The 24,605-nt window shown below is 49.8% G+C and overlaps 1 protein-coding gene across 3 annotated transcripts in view; it reads right to left on the bottom strand.

The window, feature by feature from the left end:
• The window catches only part of LOC138567068 (polyamine-transporting ATPase 13A3-like), a 656,189-nt gene that overhangs the window by 256,104 nt on the left and 375,480 nt on the right, over nt 1-24,605 (bottom strand). For all 3 annotated transcript variants that reach the window (XM_069644931.1, XM_069644921.1, XM_069644914.1), the window contains 2 exons: nt 11,293-11,310; nt 10,670-10,823 (listed from right to left, as the gene is read on the bottom strand). In XM_069644931.1, the coding sequence (XP_069501032.1) occupies nt 10,670-10,823; nt 11,293-11,310 (172 nt within the window). The remainder of the gene's footprint in view (nt 1-10,669; nt 10,824-11,292; nt 11,311-24,605) is intronic.

The following is a 24,605-nucleotide window of genomic DNA, read 5'->3' on the forward strand; positions in this document are numbered from 1 at the left end:
GGGTGTGTGCTTAGTGTGGTGCCTTTGTCGCTGGGAGTCTTCCCCATAACAGGACCGCCGGCCTGTCTTTTAGGGTCAGGGACTCGCACTGGGGAACGTCGAGGTTCTCCGTCACCCTCGCCGTCTCAGAGGACGGCGTCGCTGGATGCCCCTTCTACGTCCACGGAAGCCTCGGCCTGCATGGCGTGATGGGCCCAACGTTTTGTCCATCTATCCGTGAGGGTCTTGGGTCGGAGCAGCTTACAGACACAATGAGCCTCGTCGTGGGCACGATGCAAGCACAGTTTACACACCTTGTGCTTGTCGACCCATGTGCATTTCTTATTACAGGATGGACAGAATTTAAAAGGAGTACGCTCCATAATGGGGGCAGGCAGCTGGGCGACTCAGGGAAGGGTGGGAAAATACATGATGTTCTGACCGCCCCCCACTCTCCCTACTGTAAGGCCGAGGCCCGATGGGCCTTCCGCAGCCGGGTGGTGCCGTCGAGTCTCCGTTCGACGTCAGTCTTGTCTCCTTCTTTAGTCTTTGTGGCGTTGAGGCTCGGTGTCGGTAAAGGACAGAAAGAAATACTAATATTAATACTTTGTAAGTTCAATGGTGTAAGCCAAAAAGGCACTCTGCATATATGAGACCACTCACGATGGCGGAAAAAAACAATCTGAGGGAGCTACACGCGTGAGGGATCATGGGTACAGGGGACGTCACACTAGGCATAGTATCACTGGCACGCCCTATTTCAACACGCTTTTTCGAGTTTCGAAAACTGTAATACTCCGCAGCTTCCACTAGATGTCAGCCTATGCATAACATGTGATCTAAGCAGATTACACAAGCATCAGAAGCAACATTACAAGTAGAATGCATGCCTCTATAGGTCCTAGTTTTCATCTAGACATAAATATAACCACCATTGGTAAATTAACACAATGATTACATATGCATACAGTAAACTCCAGTAGTTTGTTACACTAACATTTATAATCAATCGATGATGCATTCTAAAATTAAAGTCGGTTCTAAAACCTTCAGAGCCTTCTTGAGAATCAGGGGGAATTCTCAGTTCAGGTAAGTACAGTTATTAGTCCTATTAAAAGGAGTTTAAGAAGCGTCTGCTACTTCTACCATAGGAAATAAATTGGGTCAAATCCAGCTGCAATGCTAGGTAAAAGCCAGGTAGGAGGGGCAACCAGCCAGAGAACAAGCATGCCAGAAACAGCTAGTTACAGAGGATATCCAGAAAAGGATCAGGACCAGGGGACAGGTATTTATGGCATTGCTTTCAGAGAATTCAGCCCAAGAACAGCAGGAGCAAAGGTGAGTTTGGATGCAAGGTTTATGACTGTCTAGTCACAGCTGGAGGCTCACAGTACAATAACTAAAGCCCACAACCGAGCTCAGATCCAGGCAATGTAAGCCTAACAGACACCTGGAGAGATGCCCCAGGAGACAGAACAATCACCAGCAACAAAGACAGTGACAAGACAGGAAGAACCCACCAACGATCCCAGGCTCAGGCAAGGACGCAGGAAGGTGGAAGGGTGCGCAGCAATGCCAGCAGGAATTGGTCCCATGACAGAGGCCCCATGATCACCACATGACAAAGCTGAGGTGGTGCACTAGCAAGCCACCCTACACATTCAGGCCAAAGACATTATTAGGCACCCGGGTCAGAGGTATTTGTTAGGAAGGCAACAATGCAGGCAAGGAAGAGGCCACACATAGCAACAGCCAGTTCAGCCAACAAGGAGGACTGTAAGAAGCAAATGAAGAGCCCTCGATGGCAAGAGAGCAGGACTTCAAATATAAAAATGCATTTGACTACTAATGCAGTAAAAGTGACTGCAACCCTGGTATAGCCAAAACTAAATCACAGCTGCCACCATCCCACTCCACATCTCTTTCAGGATAGAAACACCCTGGGACCAAATTGTGTGTGCTTGCCCAGCTCTCTCCCTCTCTTTGCATGCGTGTCCTTGCCCATGGGCAAGTCTCTGCCCGTGCACCCATCCATTCATGCCTCTGCCCTTGCATGCACATCTGTTCATCCCTTTCTCGCTCGCTCTCTCTCCCCTCTGTTGAACTGGCTCTCCCCCGCTCTGTCCACCTCTCCCTCTTCCCACCAACTCCTCTGCCCAACTCACCCCTCCTGTCTCCCCTCCCCCTCTGTCCAGCTCATCTTCTCCCCTCTGTCCAACTCGCTGTCTGCCCCCTTCGCCTTACCTCCTCTCTATCCAACTCGTCCTGCACCCTCCCTACCCGACTCGCCCTGCCCCCTCCCTATCCAACTCACTCTCTTCCTAAGGAGGTCCACTGGCCTGTGCTCATCCCAGCATCCAGGGGGTCTCCGACCTAGCACACATCTTCACTTCTTTTGTCCAAACTACCACCCTACTCTGCCAGACCAGGCCTCCGTTGTGTGTGCTGGCGCTGGTATGTTGAATAATTGGTTGCCATTTTGGATTGGTGTGATTGAATGTGTGGGCCATACTCTGCCCTTTGAGACTCCTCCAGTTCCTGAAGCCACTCCATAGGGAGTGCAGAATTCAGCGACGGGCACCATCTTGACTGCCCATCCATGCTGTGTACTCGGCAGAGCATTGGGCTTCATTGAGGTTTCCTTGTTCGAGCGTATAGACACTTGCAAACAGGTTTGTTCAGGGAATGGGCTCACAAATTTTGGTTTGGTTAGTGCACACCTGGGTATCTTTCTTGTAGGGCCTGTGTTTCTACAGACATTGCCTGCACATCTTCAGACTGCTTCACAGGCAATTAAAGGGGACATGCTGTTAGTGAGTCCATTCCATGCTCTGAGAGTGTCCACAGGTGATCATCCTCACTGCTCAGGATATGCAGGGCTCTGCCACAGTTCCTAGCATCCCCATAGGTCAGTGAGATTCAAACCAGGTTGTGCTTAGCACGCCCTTGAGTAAAAGCCTGCCCTCTGATAATAAATATTGTTGCTATCCCCCTCCCCCAGATGCTCTATTTGCCTTATTTTCTATTAGCACTTCCTGCTGCTTAGGATCAAGTGCAGTGGTCCGACTACAGAATATCTCTGGACATACACAAGGCAGGGTTATGGTTAACCCAGCCCTGCAATTACTCCTGGTGCAGCAATCAAAGATTTGGAGGCCAACCAATATGTATTTTCAGCAATCCTCCATTCAATCACACTAGCAAGTATAGAGATTAGGGCATCAGGCAGTCCCATAGCCATCCCAAAATGGACTCCGTTCACTTGGAGGCTTCATTTGAGGGCACTGTTTATATGGTCTTTCTCATCCACATAATTGAGGAAGAATACCAAAGCTAATTGTTACATGTTCAAATGACTGTAGCAAGTGAGGTTTAAAAAGAATCTTACTTAAAATCCTGACAGTAGAGCAGTCATACTGGGGGGTTCAGAAAATGAGAGAGGAAATCCTTCCTAACACCAAGCAGAAAAAGTAGGTGTTCAGTCTGTCCTCCGACCCTGCGAACACTTAAGGGCTATTTATGGATCCACTACATGCACATAAAGTTACATTTAACTATCTGAGGCTTTTATAGCACACAATATATTCTTACCCTGTTGTGAGGTGGTCAAAGAGGCAACAGAGCCAAGGGAGAACCCTATTCTAACAATGAGATCCAGCCAACAAAAGGTTAACCCAGCAGATCAAATTAAAACTACATGTCCCAGAAACCACCACGAGAAACGAAACCAAGGAGGGGGCAGGAACAGAATTAAAAAGGGAAAAGGGCATAGGTACAACCCAGTCATGCTGCATAGAGATCTGTGCACCAGAGACTGGCATTGGTACAATACAGTCAGCCAGCATAGGGATAGGTACACCCAAAGACGTACAGGGTGGGACAGTCAAACAGTGCATGAAACTGGGTGGAAGGAAGAAAGAAAACGCACTGCAGGTGTGGGAGGGAAAAATGTGTAGAGGCAGAATGGAAAGGAGGAGCAGAGAAAGGGTTAAAAGCGGCAACAGAGATCTCACCAGGTGTTTCTGATTGCAGCTGCAAGTCGGGCCGGAGACCAGAGAGGAATGGGACAAATCCCCAGGTGATTTGCACTGGGCGTACTATAAGACTCACTGAGAGGCACCGAAGAGATCCCCATCAGAGACGGACTCGCTGAGGAGAAGCTCCGGCCGTAAGCCATTGATAGAGGACTGTGCATTCCGTGTGGGATTTTCTTTTATTTCTTAAACCAGTTGGAACGAGGGTTGGAGAGACTGAAAGCTAACGTCCGCGGAGAAAAGAATTAAGATGATTTTTTTTCTTCATTTAACGAGGTGAGAAGCCAAGTGGAGCTTCCTTTTGAACTCTGGATTTGTTTAACCCTTGCACGGAAACAAAGCCTCGTAAAAGACCAATATACTGTTTGATGTGAATATTGAGAGCTGTTGGTAAGGTGAACACCGCAATAAATCTTGAATTGTTAACCCGGCATCCGACTACAGCCTACTATTTTACACCTGCATTTCTGTTGCCCACAATACTCACCTGAGAGGTGTGCCTTGGCTGCTTCACCATTGCCATCCTAGGGGAGCTACTGGACAGCTGAAGGAATCCAGTGTTTGGCAAGATGTGAATACTAACATTCTCTTGACACAATCAGTTAATGCATGTGGCTGGTATGTAAGGTTGAGTGTTCAAGCTCATCCTATTTTGGCAAAAAGTATTATTTTCTGGGTCTCCTGCTCTTTCTTTTTCTTTTCTGCCCCTCACAATCAGGACCTTACCAAGAAGGTCTACCTTCAACTCTACTCCCTCAAAGCAATTCTTGCTTTTCTCACTTTCCCCCAAAAGCTCAATGTCTCTAGAGCTCTGGTTCTCTCTATGCTAGACTACTGCAATAGCCTTTTTTTTTTTTAAGTTTACCCCCTTCTCTACGCCCCCTCAAGCTAATCCAGAATGGGGCTGCAAGACTTATCCTTGGCCACAAGCCCAGGGACCAAATCTCTCCAGCCCTAAAAACCCTTCACTGGCTCCCGGTTGCTGCAAGGATCAAACTCAAATCCCTCTGCATCATCCATAAGGCTGTCTGGGCCGGGGACCACGCTATCTACAACTTGCTCTCACTAAATACTCTCCTTCCAGATCTTTACGTTCTTCCGTCACCAACTCCGTGTGTAAAGCGCTTTGCTAGTGGCTGATCTCTTTCCTCAGCAGGCTCCCTCCTATGGAACAGCCTACCCCTCCCTCTTCATCTTGAGCCGGATCTCCTCAAATTCAGGAAGCTCCTCAAGGCTTTCCTTTTCACCTTCTCCTTCCCTTCCTCCTTCCTCTGCTAAACCCCACAGTTGCTGAGATTGGTGACCAGGGCCCTTGTGTGTCCTCTTGGATCCTGGCCTTCCACACCCAATCGGCTTCAGCCTCCGTCCACTCCCAGCACTTGCCTTGGCACCCACTGGCGTGTGCCACCACGAGCCTGCACTTACACATTTATTGGAAACGGACACCTCACCTAAGCACTTACAGCTGCTAACTCCCTAGCACTTGCCTCTTAGTACACTTAGCACTCAACACCCCCACATCCATTCTCCCTCTCTGCACTTGCACGTTCTGATTTCTCACATGGCCTAGTAGGTCCGTCTCCATCTTTCGCTGTTGGTTTTTCACTCCCTTGTTCCCTCCCTGCTGCCCTGTGGGTGCTTTGAAACAATTTACTTGATGTTTAAGTGCCTTACAAATGAACAATAAATAAATAAAATAACCCTCAGGAGATCCTGCCTGATCGCCATGCTGGATGGATTTTCACCAATCCCTGTTCAGGTTGCGAGTGGGTCCAAATGAGAGCTTCTCACAAAGTTTGGTGCAATGCTGTCAAGCAGTTGTGGCTTTTGACAAGAGCACAAAAAGTATGGGAAATGCAACTTCTGGAATTAAAAAGGGAAAAGAGCACAGGTACAACCCAGTCATGCCGCATAGAGATCTGTGCACCAGAGACTGGCATTGGTACAATAGTCAGCCAGCATAGGGATAGGTACACCCAAAGACGTACAGGGTGGGACAGTCAAACAACTTTGCGTCTAAACTTTGCCCCCATGGACAAAGTCATAAAACAAACTGGAAAAACCCAGAGTTTAATGTACTGTTACTTTTGTCAAATGGTGCTAAAATGATTGCATCTCAAAAAGTGATCTTCCTAAGAAGAGTTGAATTATCCATCCCTCTTCCCTCTTTGCAGCTCTGCTGCGAGGGAATCCCAACACTGGAAGGAAGGCACTCGCCTCTGCACGACCTGCGTGCCTCGCTCCCCCGTCCAGGAAGGAATCAGCTGGGGGAAATCCCCTTTAACAGTTCTACGAGCCACGAGGCCCGCTGTAATTCTAAGCTGGCCGCCGTGATTGCTCCCATGGCAACCGTCACAACACCAGCTCCGGGGAAGCCGGATTGGCCCCCACACCTCGCCGCGACCTCCTCTCCTGCTTTAAAAGGGAGAGGAGGGTCGCTGCGAGGCAAAGCGGCGAAGGGAAGGCCAGGAGGAAAGGCCATCATCCCTCTTTGCAGCTCGTTGGCGCTCGAAGGCGCCCTGGTTTCGCTGTGAGGTAAGGCTCCACACCCCCTGCCACCTCTATACACAGACCCATCCGCACTGAGGGCCAAGCTCCACTCCACACTTACCCTGTGGTCCTGCTGGCAAGAAATCTACGACTCCGTACATGCATCCAGCCATTCCCGATGCAATCTTATGCACCGTGTATTAGCGTATGCAACTTCCGAGTTGCTAGTAGGTGTCCACGAAAATCCCTCCGCAGATGTAACTCTGCTCGAGGCCTGCCGTCTAAGCCCTGTGGTGCCCACCCTAATGTGCCCAATGGCTGCCGCAACGTCACTAAAATACTCTCTAAAGGAACCCTGATGCTCACGCAGTGCCCAGGCGCTGAGGACAAATCGCCCGCACGTTACTTTACAGGTAATCATGCTGCTGCACTGCCCACTGTATTCCCTGCACCCTCATGTTACTGCACTGCCTATGCCCACTGTGATGCCTGCGCCCAATCATGTTGTTGCTGCACTACCCATCCCCCCTGTGATGCCTGTGCCAAATCATGTCGCTTGTCAGCCTTCTCCTGCCACTCCATATACTTCTAACCTCCCTCCTTGTAACAACCACACCCCCTCTTGTGCCTCTTCATACCGCTCTGCCACCCTGCACCACACCTCAATCCCCTTCTCAAATCAATTTACAGCACCCTAAACGTACCCTAAAATGCGCACTAATTAATGCACGCTCTATTCCTGCGCATCCTCTCGACATTCATGATCTTCTAATCAAAGACAATCTTGACATACTCGTAATTACTGAAACTTGGCTGAACGATAGCTCAGGACCTGTACTCTCCTTAGCTATCCCCACAGACTACGCCATCTACAGGAAAGACCGCACCAACCAGAAAGGTGGTGTTGTTGCCCTCATAGCCAAGAATTCAATTAACATCAGGGAATCACCCAGACAACAGGGACAACTGGGACTCAACTGTGACTACCTCCCACTTAAAATCAACCTGTCTCACACCTGCACCATCAGTATGCACATTGTATACCGACCTCCCGGCCCCTGCACTGACTTCCTAGACTCTCTCGTCCACGCCCTATCAGACATCATCAAAAAGAACTCCCAAATCATCCTCCTGGGCGATCTAAACTTGGGCCTAAATGACCCTAAAGATCCTCATGCCAAAGCCCTTAACAAAGCCCTCACCACCCTTGGCTTTGCACCCACCATCTCTGAACCTACTCGCATCAAAGGACGAACCAGCTCAATTGCTCCATCCTGGTAACTGATAATACCCCCATCCCATTGTTCCGACCACCACTACATCCAGTTCAACCTCACCGCTAAGCAAAAGCACACCGTCCCCAACACCCCTTGCCCAGCGGCACTCGCCAGGAGCTCACGTAAACTCAACGTGGGAAACCTGGCGCCATTTCTAATGATCCCCGAGCTTCAGATGCCCTCCTCCAGCAATCCAGACATCCTCGCTAGCACCTTCAAAAACATTATCACCAATGCTATAGACACCATTGCTCCCCTGGCCCCCAAGAAAATCAAGCACTCCAACACTTGGTTCTCCAATGAGCTGCTCAAACAACGCCCAGAAAAATGCTCCGCCCTCTCTACCTGGAAAGCTAACCCCCTCAGATTCTAACAGGGAGGCCTTCAAAACCATCTCCAAATCATACAAAAACAATGTCATCAAACCCAAGGCACTCTTAACTCAAGGATTAATGACGCCAAATCCAAATAAATATTCAGTATCTTCAGAGAATTGGAAAAACCCTCCACCCCACCTCCTACGCTCATTAAGGATGCAAACTAGTGCAACAGCATTCTATCAGCAATGCTAGACAAGCTCAACACCCTTCAATCCAAAATCATTGGCCACCAAAAAGTGCTTGAAAAGCTAATAGCCAGCCAGCACAGCAAATCGCCCACCCCACCTGCACAGAACGCCCCCTCCCCCCTTCGAATTCAAAGACATCACGGAATCGGAGGTCATCACCCTGCTCAAATCTATTAAACGCTCCAACTGCAAAGGTGATGCATGTCCAGCCCAACTCATCAAAGACTCTGCACCCACATTGGCTCCCTTTCTCAGTGCCTTTATCAACGCCTCCTTCAAGACAGATCTTGTTCCCAAAGATCTCAAAGAAGCCTGGGTGCGCCCACTAATAAAAAAGCCTTCACTCGATCCCACCATCCCCGGGAATTACAGGCCCATCACCACGGTCCAATTCCTGTTAATATTTTTCGACAAAGCCACATATGTACAAGTACAAAAGTACCTGGAAGAGAACCAACTCCTAGGCCTGCGGCAATCAGGCTTCCGCCCACGACATGGCACTGAATCAGCCCTCCTCGATTTAAAGAACCAAATGGATGACATGAGAGATGTAGGCAAACCTGCACTCCTCTTGCTCCTTGACCTATCAGCTGCTTTCGACCTGGTCGAACACAACACCTTGTGCCGTCACCTTGCCTCTGCAGCTAACTTCTCCCCTAAAGCATGCGACTGGATTACCTCCTTTCTCCAAGACAGGGCTATGAAAGTCTTTTCTGAACTAGCCTCTGCCACCCCCAGCATCCTCAAATGTGGAGTCCCACAAGGATCTTGCATTGCGCCAACACTCTACAACCTCTTCACTAGGCCACTGTTTAGCATCCTGGACTCCTTGGGCATTTCATACGCCAATTATGCGGACAAAACTGACATGTCTAATCTCACTGCCATTTACTCAACTATCCAATCCTGGATGGCTGATAACTGGCTTTGCTTAAACAGTGAAAAAATGGAACTCCTACTTATCGGCCTACCCACTACCCTGGGTAACCTCAGTCAAGAATACTCTTTCACTATCGACAACACACCCATCAAGGTATCTGACTTTGTCAAAACACTTGGCGTGTACCTAGATTCTAACCTCACCATGGACAGACAAGTGAATGCTATCTACACCTCTTCAACATACTACGCGATAATCATTAACGCATCTAGACCATTCCTGACCCAACAGAATTGTCTCACCATAGCCAGAGCCATTATAGGCTCCAGACTAGACTATTGCAACACCCTACTATGCGAGACGTCATGCAAATACCTCTCAAAACTACAACTAGTGCAAAATAATGCCATGAGGGCAGCCACGGGGACCTCTAGGAAAGAGCACATCTCCGATATCAGGAGACAGGTCCACTGGCTCCCGGTTAAACAGAATCATTTTCAAAACTCTCTCCTTGGCACATAAATGTCTCCATGATGGTGCCCCTCTGTACCTTGTACAGAGGATTGTCAAAAACACTGCCACAAGACCTCTTGGGGAAGGCTATTCTAACCTTATCCTTGTGCCTAAAACCAAAAAGGCCAGTGCAGGGGGATCCAGTTTCCCCATGATTGCTGCTACACAATGGAATGCCCTTCCACCTAACCCAAGAATGATTAAATCCCATCTAGCCTTCCGCAAAGCACTCAAAACACAACTATTCTTCTAACTAATCAGCTGCTTCTCTTGTGATGCATAAACTGGGACGAGTAATGTAAATTCTGTAATAAGTAATGTATGAAGACTTTATCTGTAACCAAGAGACCTTGTGGTCACATGTTAACCTGGCCTATTGAAATTTCTTGTAGAAATTCTTGTAACAAGCGCCACAATGCCTTTGGGCTGTAGGTGCACTATACAAATGCAAATAAATATCTACAGAGGGTATACAGTTGTTTTGGCACTAGGATTTTTTTCGGATTCGTTTCATTTTTTTACAAAACTTTCATCGAAAAAACTCATCGGAAAATAAAGGGGGGTGGGTAAGGGAATAAAAGTGTCGGGGGATTTTATGGATACAAAAGGGAAAGGGAGTTTGGGGAACCCCCCCATATAATGATACATTTTCATTAAAAAACTAATCGAAAAAACCTGCCGGTAAAAACACATAGAACTTAGAGTCAGACTGTAATGCGACATCACCATTTACAAGTTTATATACTAAACCAAGGACATGAAGAAGCACAATTCTGCTCAGTCTGATGCTTTGATAAAACCCTGGTACTCTTTTGCTTTAACAATTTTGGATGTTTTCCATTAACATCAATAGTCAGAACCTTTTGTAATAATCTCAGCTGTGAGAGGCATTCCAACATTGCAGGAATGGGTCAGAGTCTGCCATCACCTGTCTCTTTCTTGCAGAGTCCTGCCACCATTTCTGGAGCCCCCTTCATGTAGGCTGCAAGTCGCTTTTCCCCCAGCTTCCTGGTTACTACACTCATGCGTTGCAGGCCAGAGGAAAAGGGGAACTGGGTGATGATGCCAAGTTCGTACACCTTCTGCAGAGTGCAAAACAAAATAGGAAAGCGGTCAGAACATCCAATAGCAGAAGGCACAGGAGAGTAGTAGGATGTGAGCCCCCTAAATCATTATCTAGCCTAGAACTTTCTTTTCTGCAGCGACACCAATTAATTATATTCATAATGCACTACACACAAGATTTAGCCAGGATCTAAAACAGGTTATTTTGACATCTATAGGAATTGAGCAATGTTAAGCAGTTGGAACAGAATTCATTAAACACAATCGCCCCCAACAAACCTACTAGAGCAGGTCTTTCCCTCTGCTCCACCCCATACAGGCTAAGGCCGAACCTAACTGTCAGACCAAAGAAAGCTTCCAAAACCTGTACACAGGGTACCTCAGAATAATGAAACACATGGTACAATCACTATGTGGTCACAGAAATTCCACTATGGGTGGGGAAGTAGGAATTCAATTTGTGGTAGATGGAGAGGAGACACTTACCATAATGTCATTCAGCACCTGAAAAACAAAAAAGAATCAATTTATATTAAAAAGTAAAAGAATTGAGAGGCAATACAAATCGACGCCGGCCTCCTCTTATGCCCCTCTTCACACAATATCTGTAGCAAGAGAACACAGGAGTAGCTTAAATAAGCAATCCCTGATAACAGGCACTAAATTACTGAACTGAAGGTGCTTTTGAAGTTAAAATGTGTCTGCCTGGTGACAATATTATTTCATCTTCAATGGGCAGGCTAAAATGGTTATTTCTATTTTTTAAAAAGCTGATGTAGCAGGATTTGCAGTCAGTGGAGGAAAGTAACAGTAACATAACAAAAGAGCATTGAGATTAAATCAGTAAAACCACACTAAGATCCAATGTTTGCTTTCCAGCAGCAACCGGACATAAAATACAATTTTCAAGTCTACGGATTGTATTTCTGGGTGCTTTGCATTTGTTACAGGGAGAGGCCTGGAACAGCAGCAGTGATACCAGTGGCCTTCCCAGATTGATTTATGCCAACCGTATTTTTTAAAGAAATTGTTTTACTTTTGTCAGGCTCAAGGAAATAAAATATATGATATGATAGGTTATTTATAACGCACTTAATACGCAGAGGTTTCTAAGCGCGGACCCGGGGATCGAACCTGGGTTGTTCTGTGTCGTCTTGGTTCCAAGGCGAGCACGTTGCCTCTGAGCTATCCTCCCGAGACTCCGATCAGCTTATCTGTAGGAGATGTGACTGTTTTTCTGTTAATTGCTTCAGGCCCTGTACTTTTACTGCATCAAAAATGGAGTACTCGCCTACCCTCCAGCCACTCATTCCTCTTATGCACACTTAATTCTTTGCACAGGTTTCTTTTGTTTAACTGCATGAAGCCGCAGGAGGCTTCATACATTTAAACAATTTCAGTTTAACAAAAAGCAGCCTTTCCATACACTTGCAGTGAAGCAAACGCGTGTTCTTTCGAAAGTTAACAAAAGAACAAGAACCAATGCGAGCAAATTGGGATTGAAGCTAGAGCCAAATATTAAGTAATAAAAGCAATATTTTTCTTGTGCAGAAAATATTTGTTTCAATAACTCTATAAACGCTGGGGCGTTTCTGCATTAGCAGGTCATACACGCATCAATCTACACAAAGCACAACACAGTTGCCTGCAATGCATTTGGGGGGAAAATGTGAAAACAATCATGAGACAAACATTACGTGCTCCACAAGTGATTTTCTGGACCTTGTAACAGTTTAGAATCGCATGCTATGAATATTCCACCTTCTAGTCTGGATTATTACAAAATGATTACAGCCAAAGTAAATGTAGGCTTCGACAGAAGCAGCCTTGTTGGCTGTGCAGGAGGATCTTTGAGAGGCCGCGGATCGGGGAGAGCTATCGCTCTTACTTGATCGATTGAGAGTGGTAGGCAAATGCCATGAAGTGGTTTGAATCATTTCTGCTTAACAGATAATAGCAGGTTAAATTGGAAGGATAGATTTCTGACCCTATTGTGACAGGGCGTGGAGTGCCACAAGGGTGTTCTCGGTCACCTTTGTTTTTCAATGTGTATTTAAACTCGATGGATATTCTGAGGCGTCACGGGACGAAGTAACATTCTTATGCCGATGAGACAGATTTTTTTTAATCAAAATTTTAAATGTTGAGGGCACATTCACTAGGGTCAAAAAATGTTTGGAAGAAGTAAGCGAGTGGATGCATATGAATCAGGTCAGCTGAATGAGTCTAAAACTTAGCTCATATTGTTTGGACTCGGGCATTTACTTGTAACTGCAAATAAATAGCAGTTACAGTAGTTGTTTGGCTGAGTTTGCCTCCAAGATAATAAAAACTTAGGCTGCATTTGGCAGGATAATCTCGATAGTGAGTGTCAGCTAGGAGCAACGGTTCAGGCAGCCTTTTTTACACTGCGTTTGTTACGGCAGGTACTGCCATTTATACCAGAGGAAGATCATGTTATAGTGGTGGGAACTTTACCGAATTCCCACCTGGACTACTGCAATAGTTTGCTGATGGGCATTCCAGCCAAACAACTACTTAGGCTCCAAAAAGCCCTGAATGCAGCCATTAGATTGCTTTATCGTCTGGGCAAATCGGCTCATGTATCCCCTTTCCGCCAAGTATTGCACTGGCTGACAGTAGAGGACTGTATCAAATTTAAATCTTTAAAAGGATTGGAACCTCCCCATTTAAGGGACAAGATATGTTGATACCAACCGATAAGGTGTTTACAGTCAAGGGATCGTTTGCTGATTGTTCCTCCATCAGTATGTGTTTCAAGGGGAGATGGAAGATAGTTTTTGGGCCAAAACTGTGGAATGGGATCCCCAGAGAGATTAGGACTCTTACACGCTCCACCAGTTCCGTAGAATACTAAGACCTTTTTGTTTAAATAAGGAGACCTAAAGAAGGCAGATAAGAGACACCCTGGTTATGAAATTCTTTTATGTACACTGCTTGTTGATTTAATAATTTTAAAGTCATCTGCGCCGCTATACAGATGAGTCAGTCATGAGCGCGTTTATAAATGCACAAAATCAAATCAAAATCTGGGTGTGCCTGTATGGTAAAAGGGTGCACACCTAAATGTATGGGTGGCTGGGTGTGCGTGCTTGTGTTCAGGGGGGGGGCAACAAAACCTACATTTCGGGGGGCCGTGGGCTATCCCTTCAAATAATGGGCGAGGTGCCAACTTCAAGTGCAGTGGCAGAGGGGAAAACATATTTGTGTGGGGGCATCTAACTTATTTACACATTCTAATGTGACTATTCTAGTGCAGCTTCAATGTTGCAAATCAGTCTCCTTTAAGTCTGAAAGCATCCGCTTATGAACTGCTGTGAGAATTAATGGTCTTCTGTCCCCAATCTACCCTTCCAATCACTTCCCTGGCATACAAGTACTAAACCCACATCACGATTTCAATTGCGTAAAAAATTAAGCATTTGAATGCAGGTACCAACAGTGAAATGCTTTACGTTCGTAACTGCCGGGCTTTTGTTAAAAGCGAAAACACAGGTGCGGTTTAATATCTGTGTCCTGTTCTGTCCGGCAACAGCTCTGTAGGTCAGCCAGGTAGAGTCAACATAGCCCAATGGTGTTGCACCATTGCTTGTGTTTAATGCGTTGATTACTCATTGGTAATTGTTATTACTCCTAGCCCTATTCGTCTTCGTCCAGTATTTGTCTATGAGGCATTTTGCTTCATACACAAGTGTGTGCTGAAATGAGGTTGTGGGATGAGGTAGGGGGACATGGAGGTAATTAGCCCCACTTTTCCTCATCCCAGTACTTCACTATGGGGCAAGATGCTTCATACGTAAGCACTGGGACAAGGAAGAGGGACATGGAGGTCCTTCTGGGCAGAGGAGCTGATTTTGGTGGTTAGGGCAAGGGGTAGGAGGGAGAGGGGGGGGGGGATGTATGGGGCGGGGCAGAGCCGGGATTGTCATGTGGTATTAGTGACTAGAGGCATTTTGGTGCCACCAGTTTGTAATTATTTAGTTTGGCTTAACTCTTTTTAAACTGGGCATCTCTGATAAAGTAGCCCTGCTAAGTGTAATTACCCGGCTAGACTGGCATTCGAGTGCTATCAGTTTCTTACTGTGGCATTGCATATTTTTCTGGGCATCCAATAAAATAATCATAGATTATTGCTTAGACTGACATTTTGGTGCAGGCAGGTCTAAATGTGGCCTGGCAGCACCACTAGCAGTGGCTGAGGGGTTCCAGGGGCCTTATGAGGCACCAGCGGCTGAGCCAGATGAGACCTTGGAGGGGTTTTTGCCTGAACAGAGACAGGAGTAGTGGGCAGCCACTGCTGGATTTCAGCAACCACTGTGTGTAAAGGTGGTCAGTATGTCCAAGGACATGTTCCTTGGTGCAGCAGGAGTCAGGCCCAAGCTCTTGGAGAGCTAAATGGCTAGGAAGGCCAGCATGCCGGTGATCCCCGATGAGGCATAGGCAGAATGGGGTTGGGTTCCTCTTGGCCCCCTTCCTGATCAGAGTAGAAACCCTCTGGACGGTCTCCTGAGCTGGTGTAGATTTGCTGGAGAGCTTCTGGGGGATCCCTGAGGTGCCAGAGTGAAGAGTGGTGCAGCCTTGGAGGACCTGGGCAGGACGTCCAGAGCTGGAGGCGTCTCTTTCACTAAATCAGATCCCTTAGGGAAAGTGGCAACTACTGGAGCCTGTGGAGCAGGAAAGGTGCAGTCGTTGGCGGGACCATCATAACCACTGAGTGAGGTCTAGACTGCTGAGAAACCATGGGTGTGGTAATCATCACAGTGGTAAAAGTGACGGTCGTGGACGAACCCTTTGGTGTCGGAGGAAGAGCGGACTTCATAAATGAAGTCGTCTCAGTGGATGAAGTAGTCTACAAGACTAGTGTCGACAAATGCATCAACAGTGTAGCCGTTGACGGGTCATTCGATGGCTTGATCTTTGAAAAAGACCTGCGTTTGCCCGCTGATGCAAGCAACTTTCTCATGGACAGTGGTAATCCGCCTGCCGGTAGGTCAACCGTCAGACGGTGACATGGGTACTGCAGCCACGGTGACCATCAACAAGGAAGGCGATGGAGCGTGCGATTTAACCTTCTTTGGATCTTTGCCAAGGAAGCATTCTCAAAGGACCTCAAGCTCTTTATACTAGAGGGAGCATGCTCCATCGAGCAGTCAGCCCTGGAAGAGGCATGACTACACCCAGAGGGCCTGTCAGAGGCCTTCCCCCTCGTCCATCAACACCTCAAGTGTATTTACTGTCTCCATCCAGAGCAGGATGCAGATGGATGTACAATTTGCCAGTCGTTTTCCTTGAAGACTCGGAAGGAACGCCATCAGAGTTTGTTTTGGGTGTATTTGTATCACTGCTTGGCACAGTTCCCCAGTTATGAGCCAAACATCTAGATGGAAGGAGAAACAAGTGCCTAGACCGTGCACCAGTCAGTGACACCAATGATGATGATAATAATAATTTTGGATTTATATAGCGCTACGAACCCTCAGGCATCTGAGCGCTGCTTACCCACAGTGTGGTGCTCATTTATCGACCTCGGAAGGATGAAAGGCTGAGTTGGGCCCTGCCAGGATTCGAACTTGCGTTGGCAGGCTCTGCACGGATGTCTAGCGAGCGTGTTACTCGCTGTGCCATCTGACCAGCACTACCTAAATGAACACACGGGTTACAGATTATTGTTCAATGGGAAGTACTTTGAACTGGTAGTCTGAAACATCTACTTTAAACCAGAGAAAATGTTCATTCCAGCTCCACTAAGGTCCATTGGGTTCACGATCGTTTTTATCTTTGACAAATATGTTTGCTGGCCGTAGTTCTATCAATGGCCTCTCTGTCTTGTCATTCCTTGGTATAAGGCAGTAGGTTGAACATATTCCCAGTTTGTCATGAAGAGCACTCTTTCCTCTGAGTGATTATGCCTGTCTGGAGTAGCAGGAAATTATCTCGTTTTTTATGCATTTTCCTTGGCATGATGCTGGAAGGTTATTTGAGAAATCCCATGCAGTATCTGTGGTACACTGTGCCTAAACCCTACTTATCCATGATTGCCTTTCACGCATGATCAAAATACCAACATTTCCCTCAACATGGCGGGCATAGGCGTGGATATTTTGTTTGTAGTCTTTGCGTAGTGGCCTCACCGCCTCTTGACAGGGCAAATACAGCCTCCAACTACGATCTGTGGCTGAGAATGTCCCTGATGAAATGGTGACTGGCTATAAACTTGCTCGGAGCACCAACCGCCTGGAAAGGCTGATGGTATGATGGAGTGCTGGGCACGAGCGTCTCTTCTGGTGATCGAGCTTCAATGCTGGAACGTTTGGCCAGAAAGCAAGCCTAGTGTCTTTCATATCTAATGCTGCGTATTTGTTTTTTCTAATACCTGGTCTACTTGCTTTCTGTAGAGTAATTCTTGATCCAATGTTTTTTTGATAAGGCATAGGCCGAGACTCCCTCGCAAAAACCAACAACATGTAGCCAAGAATACCTTTTCAGGATGACTGTATAAGTTACTTGCAGTCTCTGCTGTATCCAAGCTGCTCTTGATCACTGCATTTGCTCCAAGTTGACCTTCCTTAATGATGGCACGTGCTATGCTCTACACCCTTCTGGCAGATCCTTCAATAATGCTTTCTTATCATCCCATTGCGCTCGGTCATTCTTGCTCACTGGCGCAGTGGTGCTGGCAATCCGGAAGAATTTTGCACTCCTTATCGTATGGTGCATCCGCATGTGTTCGACTGAGTTTCCTGCGTGCAATGGTTATCAAAAGGGAGTCTGGCTGTAGTTGTCCGCAAAAAGAAAAATATCTAATGGGGCAAGCCTATAAGACTTCGTTTTATCATTAACATATCAGATGGTTGTGCTGGTCTCCATAGTCCGATATCTGCTTTTTTACTGATTCCATTAATGTAACACAGTGAGAGATCTTAATGAGGTCCTCCAAAGTCTCACCAATAAAATCCATGTCTGCTACATCCTCCCATAGCAGCTCTTTTAGGAGTGTGATATAGAAACACTGGTCATCCATTGGAGAGGACATCATTGGCAACTCGATATCATCTGGGGGAATCCATTCTAGAATCTTTAGGCTCATCTTGAGCTTTGTCTCTGTGTAGAGTCTCCCCTTATTTTCATGAACATCTGAATGGATGGATGCAATTGGACCGTATAATCAAGGGATTTCTCTTTCCTCCACTTCTCGCCTATTTCACATCAAAAAACAGATATAGATTCAGTAAAAGCCTACTTCTACCATAATGGTAAATAACTCTCCGTAGAGTGACAAGGCCTCTGAATTCTATTGCTCTTTTATTTTTTTAGTTTACTTTTATTTTTGACGGAAGATGTTCACAAGGCACGTACATAAGGCAACAGGTGTATATAACAGTTATAACATGGAGCAGCACATTGATCAAAGTACAACAATCACAGCATTTGCAACAGAGAATCACATGAGAAGTGAGGGTATAGGGCTTCATGAAGTAGGATTAGATCCCGATGAGCAGGGGACAATCCAGACTTGGGTGTACCCTCGCTTTGTCTGTTAAGATGAGTGTTGAATTCAATCCAGATGTTCTTGGGGCGAGAGTGGGAGGAAAGTGTAGTCAGGTATTCCTCCTCACAATTTCGTGACCAAGTGAGCAGGCGCAGCCATTTTTGAAAGGCCTTGGGGGGGGGGGGGGGAGTATACACTTTTTGGCAATCATACAGCTTATGTTTAGAAATTTAGCCAGGCATCTAGTTTCATCCGTTTTCCAAGCCCCAAACAGAACTGCTAAGGGATCAGGGTCAACCACAGTTTTAATTATTGCAGCAAGTGTTTTCAAAATGCTTTCCCAAAAATCGGATAGCCCATTGCAGGTCCAGAACACATGTAGGTGATCAGCTTCTTCTGCACCACAACGAGGGCATAGGGGCATTGTGGTGCGGGTAAACCTCGAGGTCCTGTGTGGGGTGTAATAGAGCCTGTTCAGAAGTTTGTACTGCATGGCGCGGTGGCGGAAATTGAGGGAGACTGAGTGTGTAGACACATTTCCCCCCAGGTCTCGTCGGATATTTCTAGGCCCAGTTAATTTGCCCATTCATCGCGTGCCCTGAGAGCTGGGGTCGTGGAAGTGTCCTGTAGGATCTTATATAGTGAGGAGACGACGCCGCGGGCACAGTCAGAGTTAGCAATATATGCGATCTCCGGGTTATCTGGGGGCTCATCTGGAAATGAGGGCCATTTAGTGCGGAACGCGGCCCGGAGTCTGTAATATTGGAGGGTCTCTAAGGCGGATCTGGTGTGCCCTTGTTTCCATGTTAGGGGATCAATGAACCTGCCTTCGGGGTCGAAGTCGGATAAGGAACAAGTTACTTACCTGTAACTGTTGTTCTCCAGCATGGGTCTGGCATGGATTCACATGCTCATGAATATTCCCCGTCAGGCTGGGAATCCTCGGTAAAGAAAAAACCAGTATCAGTTTCGTTTCTGATCTGTCTTTCGTAGTAGTAACCAATCACTGGTCTCTGCGTCATACTGACCACAGCCAATGACTGCCCTCTACCTAAGCCCCGCCTCTGGCAGCCATCTTCAGATTTGGAAGCACGTGAAGTGGCAGTATGACCAAGTGAAGAGCCGCAGAGGGGTAGGCGGGAGGGTTCGCATGTGAATCCATGCCAGACCCATGCTGGAGAACAACAGTTACAGGTAAGTAACTTGTTCCTTCTCCAGCATGGGGTCTGGCATGGATTCACATGCTCATGAATAAAGAATACATAGCAGTACCCACATGCACAACCACGGGAGGTGGCAAAGGCTCAACATTAAGCATCACATCAAACTCAACATTAAGCAATCTTACCTCCTCACCAGGCTCACCTCAGGCGAACAGGTTGCGCAGCACTGCTTGGCCGACCCTGGACTCCTCCCTGGAATCCCGATCGACGCAGTAGAATTTCGTGAAGGTGTGCGTCGACCTCCACGTAGCAGCCCTGCAAATGTCCAGCAGGGGCACACCAGATAGGAACGCCGTGGTAGCTGCGATCGCTCTGGTGGAATGTGCTCTCGGACGGCCAGGCAGCGGTCGGTTTGCCAACCGGTGACAGTACATGATACAGCCGGAGAGCCATCTGGAAATGGAAGCCTTCGAGAGAGCCTTCCCCTGATTGACAGGTCCAAAGTTCACAAAGAGTTGCGACGTCTTCCGAAAACACTTTGTGCGATCCACGTAGAACTTCAGCGCTCTAGCCACATCCAGCGAGTGCAAAGTCCTCTCAGCCGGCGACGAAGGCGACGGGAAAAACACAGGCAACACCAAGGGTTCGTTGAGATGGAAGTCCGACGGCACCTTGGGCATGAAGGAGGGGTGCGTCCTGAGCACCACCCTCGTGTCGTGAAAAGTCAAGTACGGGGCCTTGCAGGAAAGGGCCTGGATCACTCCCACCCGTCGTGCGGAGGTGATGGCCACAAGAAACGCTGTTTTCCACGACAGGAACTTCAACGGGGCCGAGTGCAGAGGCTCGAACGGAGGTCCCATGAGCTTGGTCAGCACCACGTTGAGCTCCCACGCCGGGGCCGGAGTCTTCACCGGCGGGAACGATCTGAACAGTCCCTTCATGAACTCTTTCACCAGACGATGAGACCACAAGGACGTCCGCCCCGTGGTTCTAGTGTATCGGGAGATCGCAGCAAGATGAATCTTGATGGACGCGTGTGCCAGTCCAGCTTTGGCCAGCGTCAACAGGTACGGAAGTACTTGGGGAGCCGTAATCCTTAGAGGGTTAATCTTCTGTGCGTGGCACCAGACAGAGAACCTCTTCCATTTGTGTCCGTAGCATTTAAGAGTCGAGGACGCCCTGGCCTTTGCAAAAACCTCTCTGCAGTCGGCCGGTATGTCGTATCCTCCAAACTCTAGCGCTGCAGGAGCCAGGCCTGCAAGTTCAGCGACTTCGGGTCGTGGTGGAGGATGGCGCCTCCTTCCCTGGAGAGCAGATCCGCGTCCACTGGCAGCTTGATTGACGGGGACGCTGACAAGTCCAGAAGGTCCGGGAACCATATCTGCCTCGGCCACGCAGGTGCGACGAGGATCATCCTGCACCGTGACCTCTTGAGCTGGTTGATGAGCCGGATCAGTAGTGGCAATGGAGGGAACGCGTATAGGAACAGGCCCGCCCAGGGGAACGAGAAAGCATCGCCCATGCTTCTCGGCTGGGGAAACCTGCTGGCGAACCTCCGGCACTTGGAGTTCGTCGCCGTCGCGAACAGGTCGATCTGGGGTGTGCCCCACCGTCGGAAGAGGCGATCCACTAGATCCTGCCGTAGTTCCCACTCGTGGCACGAGCGCAGCTCCCTGCTGAGTGAGTCGGCGATGGTGTTTTTTATCCCTGCCAGATGAAACGGCACCAGAAACATCCTTTGGGCGACGGCCCAATGCCACAGGTCCTGCGCCTCCTTGGACAGTGCTGGGGACCTGGTTCCGCCCTGTTTCCTGATGTAAAACATGGTGGTGGTATTGTCGGTGAAGATCCTCACCACCTTGCCCTTGAGGGACGGAAGGAAGGACCTGAGGGCCCAGAACACTGCACGGAGCTCCAGGATGTTGATATGGAGGGACTTCTCCGTCGGGAGCCAAAGGCCTCTCGCGTGCAGATTTTCGGTGTGCGCTCCCCACCCTTCCAGGGAGGCATCCGTGGTCACTGTCTCCTGGTGGTCTGGAGTCTGGAAGTCCATGCCCGCCGTCAGATGCGCGCGGGTGCCCCACCACCGGATCGCTCGGCGGAAACTCTCGTCGAGTGTGATTCTCTCCTCGAAGCCGCCCGTCGTTTGGATCCAGCGCGCGTCCAGGAACTCCTGCAACGGGCGCATCCGGAGCCTGCACATGGGAATGAGGTAGATGCAAGAAGACATCATTCCGAGGAGGGACTTGATGGACCTCACCTTGGCCGCGTCGGAAACCAACATCCGCTGTACCTTGCCCAGGATGGACCTGGTCCTTTCCTCCGACGGGGAGGCCAGAAGGGATACTGTGTCGAGCTTCGCTCCCAGAAACAGTGCGTTTTGCGCGGGTACCAGGTGGGACTTGGCGTAGTTCACGGAGAATCCCAGGTCCGTGAGAAGTTGGACGGTCCTTGCCGTGTGCTCCACGGCGAGCTCCCTCGTCTTGGCTCGGATGAGCCAGTCGTCCAGGTAGGGGTAGACGTGGATCCCCTCTCGGCGCAGCTGCGCCGCCACTGGTGCAAGGCACTTGGTGAATACCCTGGGTGCCGACCGTAGACCGAAGGGAAGGGCTCTGAACTGGTAGTGACGCCCTTGGACCACGAACCTGAGGAATTTTCGGTGCCCCTTTAGGATGGGAATATGGAAGTAGGCATCCTCCAAATCCAACGACGACAGGAAGTCGCCCTCCTCCAGCTGACCCAGGACGTGCTGGAGGGTGATCATCCGGAACTTCTGAGCTTTGATGAACTTGTTCAGCCGTCGTAGGTCTAGGATGGGGCGCCATCCTCCCGTCTTCTTCTTCACGAGGAAGTATCTTGAGTAAACTCCGGAGCCCCGAAGCCTCCTTGGGACGAGTTCGATGGCGCCCTTCCTTAGCATCGCCCTTACCTCCCGGAGAAGCTGAGGGACGTGAAGCTCTTTCCTGGCCACAGGGGGGACGCGCGGGCACCTTCTTTGAAACTCGAGCGCGAGGCCCTGGGCTATGGCGTCCAGCACCCAACGGTCGGCTGAGATGGACTCCCACACGCTGACGAAGCTCGCCAGCCGGCCTCCCACCGGGGTGCTTCGGTGGGGGCCCGACCCCACGGCCGGTTCAATCCTGCTTAGACGAGGCTTTGCCGCCTTGACCTCCTTGGCGACGACGGCGGGGTCCGCCTGACTTGCCTCGTCCCCTGTAAGCTTCTTGAGACGACGAACGGGCCGCTTGACGGTAGGTGGAAAATCCGCCGCCGGTACCTTTGGAGGCGCCCTTGCCTCCGCTGCTCCGAAAGGGCGGCCGCCGTTGCTGGAGAACCCCGAGAGCCCGGGCTGTCTCCCTGTCCGCTTTAATGGCTTGAAGGGAATCGTCCACTGTCTTCCCAAACAGGTTGTTCCCATCGAACGGCATGTCCAGGACTCTGGTCTGTACGTCTTGACGGAAGTCAGTAGCCTTGAGCCATCCACGCCGCCTAAGGCACACGCCGTTGCCCAACTGGCGAAATCCAGTGTCGGCGATGTCTGTCGCAATAGTGATGGCGTGGTCCGACGCCACCTCACCTTCCTGCAAGATCTCCAGGGCATCCGCCCTCTTGTCGTCCGGTAGGAAGTCCAGCAGGGGAGCCAGCTTGTACCACAGCTCCCTGTCGTACCGGGCTACGATAGCCAAGGCGTTAGCCGCCTTAATCGTCGTCGCTGCAGACGAGGTGACCCTGCGCCCCATCGTGTCCAATTTCTTTCCCTCGCCGTCCGGCGGGGAAGTCGACGTGGAGGCCGCAACCCCCCCCCCCCCGCTTTCTTCCTGGCCGCCGCGGAGACGACGGAGTCCGGGGTAGGCTGCGCCCGGAGGCACAAGGGGGCCGCGTCCGGGACCCGGTACTTCTTCTCGTACCGGTCCCTTCTAGCCGGCGTCGTGGATGGGTTCTTGAGGAGGGCGAGGCCCTCATCCCAAATATCGTCCAGTAGAGGTACCGCGAGGACCGTCTTCCTCTTGGCCTCGCGCCGCTGATAAAGGAAACCTTCCTTCTTCTCCTCAGGGCAGAGCTGGACGAGCTCGGATGCCCTGGCGATCATGGAGTGAAAAGATCCAATCTCGTCGGGCGGGGAAGTCCGGGTGGGAGGAGACGACGGCAGATCCTCGTCGTACACCTCGTCGTCCGTACCCGTTGCGGCCGTGTCAGTTCCCGTATCATCCCCTCGAGTCGTGGACGGGGAGGAGTGCTTAACGGGGCGCGACGGCTGAAAAGGAGGTGGAGGGTGAATCCTTCTTTTCTTAGGAGGGGGGCTGCCCGAAGGGCCTGGTTCCGGGTCCCCCGACGGGAGTGGTTCCTCCACTGGTAACGGCAGTCTCGTCCTTATCTCTGAGCATAAGGACTGTATAGCCAACAAAATGGCCGCCGAGTTGTCTTGCGGCACTGGCAGAGGGGAATCCGACGGGCGGTCAGGGGCCCCGTCGGTACCCTCGACGATGTTGTCGTCTCCTGCGTCGGGATCCCTCCCGACGGGCTGGTCTTCTTCCACGCCAATGCCGTGGCTTAAGACCTCGATCAGTTCTTCCTCAGAGGTTGAGGCCGAATCCACGGCGACCTCCTGCCCCCCCTTTTTCTTCTCCGTCGGAGGTTTCACGGGGGTCCTGTCGATGGGCATAAAAGAGGACTCCCTCCGCGGTGGCAGGGAGACTCTGAGCCCCGAGGTCACCACCACCGGCGTAGCCTCCACAGGCTGAGCCGGGCCGCCGCGACTGTCTCGATAGAGGCCTTGGCCGGATGGATCAAGGCTTTCACCACCCTTGGTGCGCTCACCGCCTTCTCCTTGAGGGGGGGGGGACACTGCCTCGCTCCCCCTCCGCCTTCGAGCTCGACCGGGGCCTCTCCAGGAGCTTCGCCGGGTGCTCGGCCTTCCTCTTACCCGACCCATAGCGTTGGCTCGTGGTTGATGGTGCCGGGGAGGGTGCGCCCTGCCTGGTGCCCGTAGAGCCCGACCGTTCGGCGCTCCCGGTGCCAGCGGACTCGCGGTGCTTGGCCTTATGTTGGACCCCCGTCGCCGGGGCGTCCTCAAAGGTCTTAGAAGACCGCTCGGATTTCTTCTTCTCGCCGGACGGGCTCTTCCC

Source organism: Ambystoma mexicanum, chromosome 1p, assembly GCF_040938575.1.
Source record: "Ambystoma mexicanum isolate Mex_15411 chromosome 1p, UKY_AmexF1_1, whole genome shotgun sequence".
In the NCBI taxonomy this organism is placed as follows: domain Eukaryota; kingdom Metazoa; phylum Chordata; class Amphibia; order Caudata; family Ambystomatidae; genus Ambystoma; species Ambystoma mexicanum.